The sequence below is a fragment of the Tachysurus vachellii genome, chromosome 7 (genome assembly GCF_030014155.1).
Source record: "Tachysurus vachellii isolate PV-2020 chromosome 7, HZAU_Pvac_v1, whole genome shotgun sequence".
Classification (NCBI taxonomy): domain Eukaryota; kingdom Metazoa; phylum Chordata; class Actinopteri; order Siluriformes; family Bagridae; genus Tachysurus; species Tachysurus vachellii.
In genome coordinates, this window is record NC_083466.1 from 20,220,106 (window position 1) to 20,236,832 (window position 16,727).

The 16,727-nt window shown below is 36.5% G+C and overlaps 1 protein-coding gene across 3 annotated transcripts in view; it reads left to right on the forward strand.

Annotated features, from left to right (window-relative positions):
* LOC132848813 (E3 ubiquitin-protein ligase TRIM39-like) overlaps positions 1-16,727 on the forward strand; it is a 62,903-nt gene that overhangs the window by 38,835 nt on the left and 7,341 nt on the right. For 2 of the 3 annotated variants that reach the window (XM_060874837.1, XM_060874835.1), the window contains exon 2: positions 15,073-15,159. In XM_060874837.1, the coding sequence (XP_060730820.1) occupies positions 15,096-15,159 (64 nt within the window). In that variant the 5' untranslated portion in view covers positions 15,073-15,095. Of the gene's footprint in view, positions 1-14,163; positions 14,309-15,072; positions 15,160-16,727 lie in introns of those variants that run through there. The other variant, XM_060874834.1, reaches the window with a different exon arrangement.

Genomic DNA, 16,727 nt, shown 5'->3' on the forward strand with positions numbered 1-16,727 from the left:
CAGTCTTCACAAGTAAAACTGGAGACTAAAACCAAGTGTGGATGTTCAGAACTATTTATTATCTAAATGATTAATCTAACAGGACACCTTTGGGTTTGGGGGAAGTCGTGGCTGGTTAGAGAATTTAACTCCTAACGCTAAGGTTGTGGGTTTGAGTCTCGGGCTGGAAATACCACGACTGAGGTGCCCATAAATGGCTGCCCACTGCTCTGGGTGTGTTCATGGTGTGTGTTTGTTCACTGCTGTGTGTGTGCACTTTGGATTGGTTAAATGCAGAGAACGAATTCTGAGAATGGGACACCATACTTTTAGCTGTATGTCATGTCAAGTCTTTTTTTAATAAGAAACATGTCACATTACATTTCATATAATATTTTCAATATTTTTGTCTGATACAAAATGCACCATGATCTATGTTGTGTACCATAGAAACAAATCTACATATAAATATTAGTAAATAAATACTAAAGTTGTAAACTCTTCTCATATTCATCGTTTGAGCTCAACAACATTTTTTAAATTGTAAGAACATCATCTGCTTTTGGGTTAACTTAAATAAAAATGTCATATTATTATTATTATTATTATTATTATTATTATTATTATTATTATTATTATTATTATTATTATTATTATTATATTGTAACAGTTCCACTTCCTCACCACCAGAGGGAGACAGAGCTCTATCACTTTCGTGTCACAGTGTCACTTCTGGTGCTTGTGGACATATAAATCCTGCTCACGCTAGTTTACGTCGTGAAGTATTATATATTGTCTAGTATTTTACTGCTGTACTGAGCTGTTGTTTGTTCTACTCGTGTTTAATACAGTGTTCTGTTTTCCCGGTTTTTGCTCTTTGTGTTTAGTGATTTCAGATTTGTTCACCCCTCTGTTTGACTCTCTGTTTATTTGGATTATTGTCTGTTTTCTGGTTTTGTCTCTGACTCTCATGATTTATTTTCTGTCTGAGTTTTTCAATAAATATCTCGGCAAATGTTTTCCCCTCAGGGGGGCACGGTGGCACGGTGGCACGGTGGCTTAGTGGTTAGCACGTTCGCCTCACACCTCCAGGGTCGGGGTTCGATTCCCACCTCCACCTTGTGTGTGTGGAGTTTGCATGTTCTCCCCGTGCCTCGGGGGTTTCCTCCGGGTACTCTGGTTTCCTCCCCCGGTCCAAAGACATGCATGGTAGGTTGATTGGCATCTCTGGAAAATTGTCCGTAGTGTGTGATTGTGTGAGTGAATCAGAGTGTGTGTGTGTGTGTGTGTGTGCCCTGCGATGGGTTGGCACTCCGTCCAGGGTGTATCCTGGCTTGACGCCCGATGATGCCTAAGATAGGCACAGGCTCCACGTGACCCGAGGTAGTTCGGATAAGCGGTAGAAAATGAGTGAGTGAGTGAATAAGTGTTATTATTAGTATAAAAAAGCTCTTTCTATCACCACATTACTAACATAGCTACCTGATCCAGACACCATGTCACTCAACACATGATGTGATTAACAAGAATAATTTACAGTTTAAAAATGTTTCTTAAATCCCTTGGAAAGCAGAAAGAATACAAGTGTATGAATGAGAAGGAGGAAAAAGTAGGACAGTGATGTTACAGGGCGCTGAGGTCAAGAAGGTGCAGGAGTTTAAGTATCTGGCATCAACCGTCCAGTGTGACAGAGAGTGTGGAAAAGAGGTGAAGAGACGAGTGCAGGCAGGTTGGAGTGAGTGGAGAAAAGTGTCAGGAGTGTTGTGTGTGACAGAAGAGTGTCAGCAAGAATCAAATAAAAGGTGTAAAAGTCAGTAGTGAGACCAGCTATGCTGTATGGGTTAGAGACTGTAGCAGTGAGGAAAAGACATGAGGCAGAGATGGAGGTAGCAGAGATGAGGATATTGAGGTTCTATTTAGAAGTGATGAGGATGGACAGGATTAGGAAGGAGCACTAAAGGGAACATCCGAAAGTAGAAGTAATAGAAGAAAATACATGTTTCTTAAATTTTTGTTTTTGACTTGTGGCACGTTGTTGTTAGTTTCAATTACATAAAATAAAACTTTGCTGAGAGTGACTGGGTGATACTATTATTTATATGCAGCCTAATCACACTTCACTCACAACTAGCACTACCAACACTCCTGTTTTGGAAAGCAGAGGAACATGTGAAAGCAATGTAGGGCAACAAAAGCCCTAAATGCGGGCAGTCAATCAGAGTGGTGACAAGAACACGTCATACTCCATGAGAAGCAGGAAGAGTATCTTGGGATGCAGCACTTCAAGTCAAGTCAAGAAGCTTTTATTGTCATTTCAACCATATATAGCTGTTGCAGTACATAGTGAAATGAGACAACATTTCTCCAGGATCATGGTGCAGGACAAGACAGACAAGACAGACTTACAGCTAGATACGGAAATTAAGTTAAATGTCATTACATTCTATATAGTAATTTTCTAACAGGGCACCTTTGGTCAACAAGGAACATGTATCAGTCACGTTTTAATCATTTTTATCACTTAAAAAGACAGTTTTAGACAAAAGATGCCATTTTCTGGGCTGTTTAACACATCTAGCTGTAAATGTCAGGAAATGGAGGCTGAAAATCTGACTGATCTGTTTGCTGCATGTTCATCTTTTGATCTCAAACTAAAGAGCAGAGCAAAATAGAATTAACCTTACAATACAATATATTCAGAGGGAACTGTATATATTAAAACCACAGAAAGTCCTGAAACTTTACAGGTGTAATGACCATAATACACACTCAGTCTGTGCAGTTCTGAAAAGAGAAATATTAATTTCAGAGACTCTGTTTAATAAATTATTTTCTATTCGTGTGTTGACGTATTATTTATATCTAACTTTTCTTCCTTGCATTGTTGTAGACAGTAACACAGTATAAGTGTGGTGTTTCACACATTGTTTAACTTGATTACAGTTATTACTCAAATTAATTATTTATCCCACTGACATTACTGTATTATTTAATGTTGTTAAAATGATGCCTGAATTATATTTTTCCAAGTGGATCTGATTTGTTTCAGTAGTGAATTTTTAACTCCTCACTATCTTTAGGTTTACGTCCCTAAATCTTTCAAATTGGAAGTTATTAGGTCCCTCACCAAGAAACATAATTTAGATCCCAATGAACTATCAAATTACAGACCTATTTCACACCTTCTGTTTATGTCTAAAATACTAGAAAATGTTGTGTTTGTTCAACTGAGCTCCTTCTTACAGGAGAACAATATCTTTGAAGAGTTTCAGTCAGGTTTCAGGCCCCATCATAGCACAGAAACTGCACTTGTGAAAGTTACAAATGACTTGTTCTTAGCTCAGGACCAAGACTGCATGTCATTATCAGTTCTACTTGACCTTAGTGCTGCATTCAACACTGTAGATCACAACATTCTCCTAGATTGCTTAAAAAATTACACAGGTATTCATGGACAGGCTTTAAGTTGGTTTAACTCCTACCTGTCTGATCAATATCATTTTTTAGAATCAGTTCTAGGACCTCTGCTTTTCTCTATATACATGCTTCCCCTAGGGAACATCATTAGAAGCCATGGTATTAGTTTCCACTGCTATGCTGACGATACACAGTTATATATCTCATCAAAACCAGATGAAATAGCTAAATTCTCCAAAATAACTGAGTGCTTTAAAGAGATAAAAGATTTGATGACCTGTAATTTTCTGTTGTTAAACTCTGATGAAACAGAAATCCTACTTATCGGACCAAAAACCAGTACACAGAAGCTCTCACAATTCAACTTCCATTTAGAGGGATGTACTGTTACTTGCAGCTCGACAGTGAAAGACCTGGGTGTTGTATTAGACAGCAACCTGTCTTTTGAAAATCATATCGCCCATATTACAAAAACAGCCTTCTTCCACCTTAGAAATATTGCCAAGCTGAGAAACATCCTGTCTGTATCTGATGCTGAGAAGCTAGTTCATGCATTCATGACCTCTGGACTGGACTATTGTAATGCATTACAAGCTGGTTGTCCTGCATCTTTAATAAATAGGCCACAGTTAGTCCAAAATGCAGCTGCCAGAGTTCCAATTTTATCATCTCTACACTTGCTACCTGTTAAGTTTATAATTTATTACAAACTGCTGCTACTTACGTACAAAGCTCTTCATGGTTTAGCTCCCATGTATCTAACTAGTCTTTTAACACGTTACAATCCTTCGCGCTCTCTGAGATCACAAAACTCAGGACTTCTGGTAGTTCCCGGAATATCTAAGTGTACTAAAGGTTGGTAGAGCGTTTTCGTATTTAACTTTGGAATAATCTTCCTGATAGTGTTCGGGGCTCAGACACACTTTCCCAGTTTAAATTTAGATTAAAAACTCATCTCTTTAGTTAGGTGTACACATAATACATCCCATAATATTGTGCTCTATTACATCAGACCAAATGCACATTATCATCTAGTGCTTGTTCATTGAAGTTTGTTGATTGTAGATGTCATTGATCAAGTACTTTAATCAAAGAAAGAAAATAACAAATGTAAGGTATCAACTAAAATAATAATGATAAACTATAGTCAATGCTTAGACTCAGCAATTTATTGGGTAAAAATATTGCTGAAGACCATTACAGTATTTACATAAAGCTCAGCAGTAAATGTAAAGGTGTAGCTCATTCACCATCAAATTTCTTATAACCACAGACACTCCTGGTGAAGTCTCAGCATTAAAAGCAGCAGTATAACATGCAGTGCTGATGACAGAAACTCAAGTCAAGTCAAGAAGCTTTTATTGTCATTTCAACCATATATAGCTGTTGCAGTACACGGTGAAATAAGACAACGTTTCTCCAGGACCATGGTGCTACATAGTAGTAGTATTAGTAGTAGCCTTTATTGTCACTGGTCACAGGTATCGTGAAATTAGCCTTGATCAGGTCCCAGACAGAGTCAACAATCAGCAGGTGTCTGTGGAAATGGGGGAAGGAACGCCAGAGTGTCTCGCTGAGAGCCAAAAGAGAATAGTAATAGTACATAAAAGCAAAGACAGAGCTAAGGATTTAGTAAGTCTTAGCCACATAAATTGCAACTGTGCAACCTTGTGCAAACAGTGCAGAACAAGAAAAACAAAGTGCAGGACAAAAGACAGTGCAAACGAAAAATTACAAGACAATACAAAAAATACATAAAAGACAATACACAAAAGACAATAAACAGAAACAGCACCAACCAGTGTAAATACTGTATGTTCAACAATATTGTGTGCATCGTGATCTCAACACACAGTGCTTCAGAACCACAGCCTCATCAACATTTATTCAGTTGTTTCATTCACCCAGAGAACACAAGGAATCCACATCTACTTTAATTTCTACTACAACAGGTAAAGAGATTTTTAGCTTTGCACCATGCGTTTGCATGCTTTTGTATTTAACATACATTTCATGACGTTATACTCTGAATAAAGTGCACTAGAGGCAGTCACTCACTCACTGTAGATTAAACACATGAGACAGTCCTCCAAATAGTTGGGTTCAGACAACCCCATTCATCTCCCCACAGCTTTACCACTGGGGTGAAGTGTAATAAGACAAGTTGATAAAACAGACACATTACTAGCATCGCTGTTGTATTTTAATTCTGAGCTACTTCCCAGGATTGTCAGTGAAATTTGCTTTTCCTGTATTCTTAAACATTAAAGAATATTGAAATTATGAAAATTATAGAGTTCATGATGAGGCAGAAATTACCATCATCCCTATTGTACTTCAAAGCCATATCAGGTGTAATATACTGTAATATATGGAGAAAACTCCCTTTCCACCAGTAACTCAGTTCTCTCTGTGGTCTAGTGTTGAAGAATGAGCTACAGATGAAACTTGCTGAATCAAACTCTGATGTATATACATCTGTACCATAACAGTAAAGGCTGCAAGAATTCCTTCTTTTTGACCAGGAGATAAAGTGCAGGTGAGAAAACCGTTCATTGTTAAGAAAACAGACTCAAAATACTCACAACCTCTTACAGTGCATAAACAATTAGGAGAAAGTACTTATCTTCTCAGTGATGGGAGACACTGGGATAGGAGATGGAATGCAGTCCTTTTCTCCAAGTGTGCTGGGAAGACGAAGAGCGATACAAACAGATCTAAATGCATGCCCAAGTAGTCTTAGGTTGAACAAGAAAAAGTCTGATATGGATGAAGGACTATGAAGCTTAAGGTAAAAGGTTTGCATCCATTCATGTTCAATTAAAAAATGTGTTAATTTTGAAGAGAAGAGAAAGAGAAGAGAATTTCAGTAGTGATATAAAGAAGATAACAATGCTGTTCTATGTTTTTATTACTTGCTGTTGAATTTATAACATTTCTTTCATATATACAGTATGTTGTGTCCACTAGATGGTATTGTAGGTTGTTCTGATGTTGCACAGAAAAAAAAAGAAAAAGAGTGAAGGAGTGAATTGAGATGAGAAACCTGTATCCAGTGTAAAAGTGCTTTTCTTTAGTTGATTGTTAAGTGTACACTAAAGCTGCATGGAGCAGATGTCAATCCCCTCCATGTTACCTGATATGAGCAACCTTCCAGTTATGACAGCTTGGTCGATCCAGCAGCATGAAGATTCTCAGTAAAAAAAACCCTCCAAGATCCAAACCAGTCTGGCTTTAAATTAGTACATTTCACAGAGATTGCCCTTTTGACTGTTGTGAAATGAATTGAGTGACCAGCTTGTATTCAGAAACCTGTCAGACTTCACAATAATGAAGTTATACAAGTCCATCACCGAAAACTGCTTTTTTTTTACTTTATGGACTTTTTATTACATCTTTAATATTATTTTAACTAAACTACATATAAAATATTGTTGTCGTCAGATTATATTAAACAATAATCCTGAATCTTGAATAATATTTAGAAGCGTAAAAGCTGTCAACTTCATAACTGCTTATAAATGTTCACCTCCTCCCTCTGCCACGTTGGACTGGATCACTAAATGCTGCCATCTGCTGGTAGAAAGATGAAATTATTTAGATTTATTTTGTCTGTTGATAAAGATCTTACAGAGTAATCAGGATAATCTGCAGGATAAATAAACCACATTACTCTTATTACATGTGCAGTTTGAATTATAATTTTATTAACTGTTAAAGATTTGAACTGATTACAGCATGAACATTTAACTAAAAGTTAAAATACAATTATATCTTATACCTAATGACTAATTTTGACAAAATGTTGAAACTACTCTGAACTGGAAAAGGAGCGCGTGTGTGTGTGTGTGGGGGGGGGGGAGCTCTGGGTGAAACTTAAACACAAACCTGAACTTACAAACTTATCTGGATGTGAGAAACTGTGAATGATACAGTTAATGAGCTGAAAGTGGAGAGAAAGATCAGTGAAATTCTGTTTATTACAATCTCATGATTGTTGATGCCAGAGGTCAGAGGAGAATGGCCACACTGGTTCGGGCTGATAGAAAGGCAACAGTAACTCAAATAACCACTCGTTACAACCGAGGTATGCAGAAGAGCATCTCTGAACGCACAATACGTCGAACCTTGAGGCGAATGGGCTACAGCAGCAGAAGACAACACTGGGTGCCACTCCTGACAGCTAAGAACAGGAAACTGAGGCTACAATTCACACAGGCTCACCAAAATTGGACAATAGAAGATTGGAAAAATGTTGCCTGGTCTGATGAGTCTCGATTTCTGCTGCGACATTCGGATGGTAGAATTTGGCGTCAACAACATGAAAGCATGGATCCATCCTGCCTTGTATCAACGGTTCAGGCTGGTGGTGGTGGTGTAATGGTGTGGGGGATATTTTCTTGGTACACTTTGGGCCCATTAGTACCAATTGAGCATCGTGTCAACGCCACAGCCTACCTGAGTATTGTTGTTGACCATGTCCATCCCTTTATGACCACAGTGTACACATCTTCTGATGGCTACTTCCAGCAGGATAATGCGCCATGTCATAAAGTGCGAATCATCTCAGACTGGTTTCTTGAACATGACAATGAGTTCACTGTACTCAAAAGGCCTCCACAGTCACCAGATCTCAATCCAATAGAGCACCTTTGGGATGTGGTGGAATGGGAGATTCGTATCATGGATGTGCAACCGACAAATCTGCAGCAACTGCGTGATGCTATCATGTCAATATGGACCAAAATCTCTGAGGAATATTTACCGTACCTTGATGAATCTATGCCACAAAGGATTAAGGCAGTTTTGAAGGCAAAAGGGGGTCCAACCCGGTAATAGTAAGGTGTACCTAATAAAGTATATATATATATATACAGTACAGTCCTGCTCACCATTATTGGCACCCATAAAGTTTATGTACATATTGTGGAATATCTACTGAAGGAAATTTATCAAGTGAAACAACATATTACTACAGATAGCTTTTGTTTGATACAAAACAGCAAATGATAAAGAACATTTAAAAAGATAAACATTATGAGGAAAACATAGAAAAACAAAATGCTTGCCGTGTCAATAGTATTGGCACCCTTTGCTGCAAATCAGTATGGAAACCCAATTTGGCTCACCTGTTGCAAATCACAAATGAGGATCACCTGTGATGAATTACCTCCACCCATGTGACATGAATTGGCCAATGAATGATCATTTTGGTGTTTTAAAAAGCCACCTGTTATTCCCTCTTCATGTGTGACAATGGTAAAGACAAAGGGGCTGTCTGAGGATACCAGAAATGCTATTATTTGCAAGCACAAGATCTCCAATGGGTATAAGGCCATCTCCAAAGACTTTGGTATCCCTGTTTCAGTGGTGCGTAATGTTATTAAGAAGTTTTCCAGGCATGGAACTGTCAAGAACCTCCCTGGATGTGGGGGGAAGAGAAACATTGATGACAGGAGTCTTCGAAGGTTGGTGCAAATGGTGGAAAAAACACCATGTCAAACATATAAAGACCTGAAGACCAACCTGGAGCAATCTGGTGTAATTGTTTCAACAAGTACCATATGCCGCACACTAAACAAAGCGGGGCTTTATGGGCGGGGGCCAAGGAAGACCCCATTGCTGAAGAAAAGACATAAAAAGGAACAATTGATCTTCACGAAAGAGAACCTGGACAAACCTCAAGCCTTCATGGACAATGTTTTATGGACAGATATAACAAAAGTGGAGCTTTTTGTTAATGAACACAAACAGTATGTTTACAGACGGCGCAATGAAGCCTTCATGGAAAAGAACACCATACCAACAGTCAAGCATGGTGGAGGATCCATAATGCTGTGGGGCTGCTTTTCTGCATCTGGTACTGGAGGCCTTGACCGTATCACAGGCATCATGAAATCAGAAGATTATCAAGCAATTCTAGAGCAAAATGTCTTGCCCAGTGTAAGGAAACTTGGTTTGAGGCGAAGATCATGGGTTCTCCAGCAAGATAAAGACCCAAAGCACACCTCCAAAAGCACCCAGAATGGTTGAAAGGGGAAAAAATGGACTGCAGGAACCCTGCAAAAGTTCAAGAGCTTGAGCATATTGCAAAGGAAGTGTGGGAGAAAATACCACCTGAGAAGTGCTGTGTGTGTGTGTGGACAGATGTGCAGCAGATGATTCAGGACCAACTGAAGAAGATAAGAGATCAAACACTCAGTAAAGCAAAGTGTGTACAAACATGACATGAGTTTATAGCTGATACAGTCAGTAGTTTTATTCTTATTTTGTGGAAATGAACAAACTGCATTGAACCATAGTTTACTATTCAGTGTGATGGAAGTGAAAATGTGTTCAGAGAAGCACAGAGAAAGAGAATGAGAGAGAAAGCCGACAGTGTTGAAGTTTTTTTTATTCTAATTATTTTCCACAGACACTGATGTGAGTGGGGACACTGTGAGGACATCTCTGTCTCAGCTTCAGCAGACTCTTACTGAGAAACTCACTAAAACACTCAAGGACAAATTAAAGGAAACAGGTGAGAAATTTTGTACTTTAGGTTTGAAAATCTCAAATAATACTGTTTATATAATGTTGGCCAAATCTTAATAAAAATACCAATAACTGATCTGAAATCTAATGACAGTGATGTTTTGTTGTAATTAGTTTCCACAGAACTGAAGAGGATTCAGCAGTATGCAGGTACAGTGAGCTTTCTGATTTCCTCTCATATTAAAATGTACATATCAGCATTACACCACTGCATCATCACACTTATTTTCATCTGTAGATCTCTCCAGATAAAAGGAGTATTAAAGTGTCTCATTATCCTCCTCACTATAGCTCCTTATTACTGTCATGTACTAAAGCCCTTAAACCCTTTTCTACTTTAGAAACACTGATCATCTTCTTACATTTCACTAATAAAATAATGCAGGAACAGATGTATGTTTGTACAGAAAAGTAAAAATCTTCATGATGGCCAAAAAGTGAGTTTTTTTTTACTCATGCAGTTAGAAAATAAAAAAATAAAATAAAACACCGCAGTGTTTCTATAATTTACGGATAAGCCTGAGCATAAAATTCATGACCAAACTTTTACACTAACACTAAATGACACATTAAACAACTGTCTTTATTACAATTGTATTTATAATGTAATTGTATATGGAAAACATGTAATGATTTTCAGACATAAACTAGACACAGTTTACTGTACAGAGATTATTATCCTACTTTTTTGTCCATTATGATCAAGTTTTTCCTCAAATATTTCTCATGTTCTGTGACACTGTTTTTCCCGATTGACAAAAATTAAACACAAATACATCACTAAAGTAAACTTTTAAAAGGAAAATATTTAATATTTTTCGTTTGACTTTTTTTCCCAAGTGATTTTTAAAAAAAGTGACTCATTATTAAAGTTTCTAAAAATCCTCTTATAAATACTTATGAATATGACTATTGATGACAATCCACTGGATGACAATTTAATATTTTTTACCTGTTTACTCATCACACACTGCGTGTTTCTCTCAGTGTGACTCTGGATCCTGATACAGCAAGTCCACATCTCATCCTGTCTGCTGATGGAAAACAAGTAACACATTGTGACACATGGAGACACACATCAGAATGTCCCTGATACACCACAGAGATTTAATGTTTTGTACAATGTTCAGTTTTTTGACCTGTAGTGTTTTTTTGTCTGTCTGCACTGCCTTTTGTCTTGCAAGTTTGCACTAAGTTGCACAGGTTGCAATTAATGTGGCTAGGACAACTTTCTTTAAGTCCTTAGCTCTGTGTTGTTCTATGTAGCTCCGTTTTGTTTTGTGTAGCACCATGATCCTGGAGGAACGTTGCTACATTTCACTATGTACTGCGTCAGCTATATATGGATGAAATGACAATAAAAGCTTCTTGACTCTCTACAAGTTTCTGTGTTCTGGGAAAGCAGAGTTCCTCCTCAGGGAGATTTTATTATGAGGTGCAGGTCAGAGGGAAAACTGAATGGGATGTTGGAGTGGCCACAAAGTCTATTAACAGGAAGGGGAAGATTACACTGAATCCTCAGAATGATTTCTGGACTGTGTGGCTGATGAATGAGAATCAGTATAAGACTTGTCCTGGTCCCCCTGTCCCCCTCACACTGAGAGAGAAGCTGGAGGTTGTGGTGGTGTTTGTGGATTATGAGGAGGGTCTGGTCTCCTTTTATGATGTGAAGTCCAGATCTCATATCTACTCTTTCACTGGTCAGTCTTTCACTGAGAAACTCTATCCATATTTCTATCCAGGTTTAAAAGAAGGATGTAAAAATTCAGCACCACTGATCATCTCTCCTGTATTTAAGAATGAATACAATTTAAACCTCACAAATTTAATCATCAAATGGTAAGAATAAAAAGAATTGTTTACTTTTTTAGTTAGATTTTAGAAATACATATTTCCTTTTAAAATGCTGTACAGATTATTTTAATACCTGGTTTTAATTGTAATCCAATTCGATTAAATTGTTATTTATTATTATTTGACATTATGATTGTGGAACAGAGGTGGGTAGAGTAGCCAAAAATTGTACTCAAGTAAAAGTACTGTTACTTCAGAATAATATGACTCAAGTAAAAGTAAAAAGTAGACATCCAAATAATTACTTGAATAGGAGTAAAAAAGTACTTGGTGAAAAAACTACTGAAGTACTGAGTAACTGTTGAGTAACGTCTGATTTATTTTTTTAACACAACACCAAATATGACAGACAAAAATACAAAATAATCTTTAGGCAAATTATGGCTCATCCAATCAATAAAATAAATTAAAATTAATTAATTACAAAATATCTTAAATTAAAATAATTCAGGTAAATTCAAGTACTTTAGTACTTGAAAAAAGTACTTTATTGATTAATAAAATAACAATAAAAAAAAAATGCAAAATACAAATTTCCAAACCTTTATACTTTTTACCAGGCAGAACTAGAACGAGGCAGCCCATAAATTCTCATGAACTGTGTGTGTGTGTGTCAGAAGGAAACACACACACACATTTCATTTCTTTTGTGTTGTGATTGTTGCACATTTGATGCCTTGATGAAAGGGAAATAATAATGAAATACATCTCTACTCCTTTAATTAATTTCAGGAAGCCTCTAGTACTTTCCTTAGTTTCAGGTAAGCTAAAGCTTCTGGTTGCAAAGCTGTTTTTGTTTATCAAAATATCTTCCTTCATGTTCATCAGAACAAAGAAATTTATACAGGTTTGTAACAACATGAGAGTGAGTAAAGCCACGTTCACACTGCAAGTCTTAATGCTCAATTCGGATATTTTGCTCAGATCTGATTTTTTTTGTTTGGCTGTTCACATTACCTTTTAAAATGTGACCTGTATCAGATACCAGTGTGAACTGTTTGCTGTTTCAAACTGACCCGCATGCGCAAACGAACAATTACAATGATGTCACACACTGCACACCGTTGCGCTAAAAAGTTGGCGAGGTTATGGAGGAAGTATTGTATCATCTGGTGCAAGCAAACATATCATGTAATGCTATAATGTGATGTATTCGATGCAAACATTATGAGCTGGTTCACGTAACCACTTTATATAACACTCTTAATACACACGTTACCAGTCACGTTTGTGTCACGTTTTCGCGGACGCAAAAGGAAAAAAAAGGTTTCGCCGGCGCATAATTGTGACGAATGTCGATGTAGATTGACGTAAAAGTCGCATCAAATCCGCCTTGGCTGTTCACACTGCGGCCACATTGGAAAAAGTCAGATTTGGGTCTGATTCAGGACCACATATGGAAGTGGCCCAGATCTGATTTGAAAAAAATCAGATCTGGGCCAGATTTGAGTGTTCACACTACTCCTGAAGAAGTCTGACCTGGTCACTTGACCCCAAAAAATCGGATTTGGGCCACTTTTACCTGCAGTGTGAACATGGCCTACATGATGACAGAATTTTCATTTTGAGTGAACTATCCCTTTAAATATGTGTGTTCGACGCTGCGAGAAACGACACGTCTGATGTCATCTGTTTGTCGGCTCTTGCGGCGCTGAGTAAAGTTGAGCACATAAAAAAACCCGAAACAGCTGAACTCGACAAAACTGCTGTGTTACTAACTAACGCGTCCCGCCGCTGAGATTGAGTATGGTAACGTGACGAGACTGTACAACTACGTTTGATTGGTGAAACACAGTCACGTGGTAGAGCCTTAGCGGACGTTTCTCTCTCTGTCAAAATAAAACATTAAAATTGATGTGTAGAAAACCAAAGAGGTAAAAAGAAAAGTAACGAGCTCATTGTAGCCTAATGTAGCGGAGTAAGAGTACAGTTTCTTCTTCACAAATCTACTCAAGTAAAAGTAAAAAGTATAGTGATTTAAAACTACTCCTAGAAGTATAATTTTTTTCAAAAACTTACTCAAGTAAATGTAACGGAGTAAATGTAACTCGTTACTACCCACCTCTGATGTGGAACTAATGTTTATAATGTTTATACCAAAGAGGACATCATGTCAATTACACCATAAGAATGGCCTTCATTTAAATAGCATGTGCAAAAATATATCACATCTTCCATCTGTTCAGTCTCCTTTAAAGAATACAAAATAAAAATAAATAAATAATTAAATAAATTCAAACACATTGAGACACCTGTCACAATTCCCAATAATCTGCAGGATAAATAAAGGACATAACGCTTATTACAGAAGAAGACTAACTGCTTTGTGATCATATGTGTAACTGCCCCTTTATCAACCACTATAAAGTGAACAAGGAAGTGACTGAAGTGACAGTGAAAGACAGTTTGCTCTCTAGTCAAGAAGAAATCCTTAATTTTACATACATTTCTGAAATTATCTACAGGATATTCACCGAATCTGAAAGTATTATAACTGCAGTGAATTCTGACTACCTGAAAAGAGGCAAGTAAAATAAAGTTATGTACTTCAGTGAGTGTTGTGTAGTTCAGAGGTTTTGTCTGTGTGTGATTTATCAGAATAAACTGCACGTTAACAATGTCAGACAAAAACAGGGTCTCTAACACACTGTGACACTGAAATAGAAGCTGGTGATTAAAGCAGATTATAAAATACAAGTTGATTATATAAATGCTAATGAAAGCTGATTATGTTCAAAAGAAAATCTTTGCCTTTAATGATCAGTGACCAACTGAGACGGAAAAACAGGGCCAAAGGTTACAGTGTTTTATTAACTGTTCAGAGATTTGAAGTGATTACAGCATGAAAGTTTAAATAAAAGTTAAAGTACAATTATATCTTATGTGTAAAGACAAATGTTTAAGCTTCTCTGAAAAAACTGGAAAGTGTGTGTGTGTGTATGTGTGTATGTGTGTGTGTGTGTGTGTGTGTGTGTGTGTGTGTGTGTGTTAGAAGTACAGCAGTGAGCACTGGGTGAAAAACACTTACAAACTTATCTGGATGTGAGAAACTGTGAATGATACAGTTAATGAGCTGAAAGCTGAGAGAAAGTTCAGTGAAATTCTGTTTATTACAATCTCATGATGATGAGAATGTTTACATGTGTTTTAAATCACAGACTAAATGCTTCTAGTGTCATTCATTAGGTTTAACACTGCAGACAGACATAACTGAGTTAAACAGACTAATCAGTAAAACCTCATACTGTTACATGTGTGGACTGAATGATGTGATTTCTTACTGTAAAGGTTAAAAACACAGGAGGAAGTAAATGGCTGAATCTTTATCACAAACAAAAGGCAGAAGAAGGAGGAGCATGGAAGAACCAGAAATATGTAAGTTATACAGTTTATGCATGATTAGTTTTCTGTATGTTTAGTAATTATAGATTTTCTACATGTTTTAATGAAGTACTCTCACTATTATAATCTAAATTGTTATAAAAATGATCTCAGTGAATGGCTTAATTGTCTTAACTGCCTTATGTAACATGAATAAGAGTTGTATTATAATACACAATCATCTTAGAAAGATTTATTTACACTGATCTTGTAACTGTGGAGGATTTATATTACTTTATTAGTTACATATTTCAATATTTAATTCAATAATTAAATATGTAATGAAATGTAGGAAATAAATAATACCTCATTAGAATTATATTATTTATTATTGTTTTATTTCTTTCTTTATAATTTGTATTTATTAGCATAGGTATATAAAAGTTTTGCTATTTTAATATTTGGATATTGATTTATTCCCATCACACTGAGTGGCAGAAAAAAAATTCCATTAATAATTAAAAATAAACCATGTAAATAAGCTGTCTCTATGTAACTGAGTTAAATTTCTGTAGAAACTAAAAATAAAATATACAAATAATAACAAATACATAGAAACTGTTAAAGAAAGATGTAAAATAGTTACCAAATAATGTATTTAGCAAAATCTCTGACTGATTATTGTTGTGGAAGTTTTTGAGTAAATAAAAATAGCACACTGTTCAGCATGAGCAAGAGTAAAAAGGTTCACAATGTATTTGTGCTGCTGCACAGCAGGACCCAGCGCTCCTCGTGTATAATGAGAGAGGAAGGGCCTAGAACATTCATTACACTGAGGTTATATAGGCATGATTTATAGGCAGAAAACAGAAGAAAGGAAAACATCACCAATCACTGGCTAGATGCACAACGCTTGATTGTCTCCTGATCAGGATCTTACCAAGGTCTGCCTAAGTTGTTTATGATCCTGAGTCTCACCATCTTGTCTTGACCCACTAATATTTTACATAAATTCTCTCTGGAAAAAACAATTTCTAGTCACAAATAACTTCTAGTCACGTGCACAGAAGGTCAGACAGCTTTCATAGTAAAATATTACATCACAAAAATGTGTTATATCTAATATTCTTCTTGAATATTGATGAAGTCTAAGACTTATAAAAGATTAATAATCTAGGAATCTGTAAATGAACATTAACATGAAACTACAGGCTGAAAAATGTGTCACTTTGCTCAGCAGTGATACTTCGTTACTTTCCCAGGGAACAAAAGGAGTCTGGGGATGGAGGGATGAGTAACAGAATAAAAGGTGGTGTTTGTCAACTGTGAGGATCAACAACTCAACCCCAATCCTGTCACAAAAAAGAATGTCACTATACAACCAAGTCAAAATGAACAAAGCTCATTTATTCACAAACTCAGGACAAAACAATAAACAAAACCCATCTAACTAATTGAAGGAGAAACTAAATAAGCTACAAAAGGAAATAAAAAATAAAGATTACAACACAATACACAATACACTAACTCCATTACTAACATAAACAGGAGAAAAGAACATCAAAAAGTAATTCAATTCAATTCAAGTTTATTTGTAAAGCAGCTTTACAGAACATAAACAT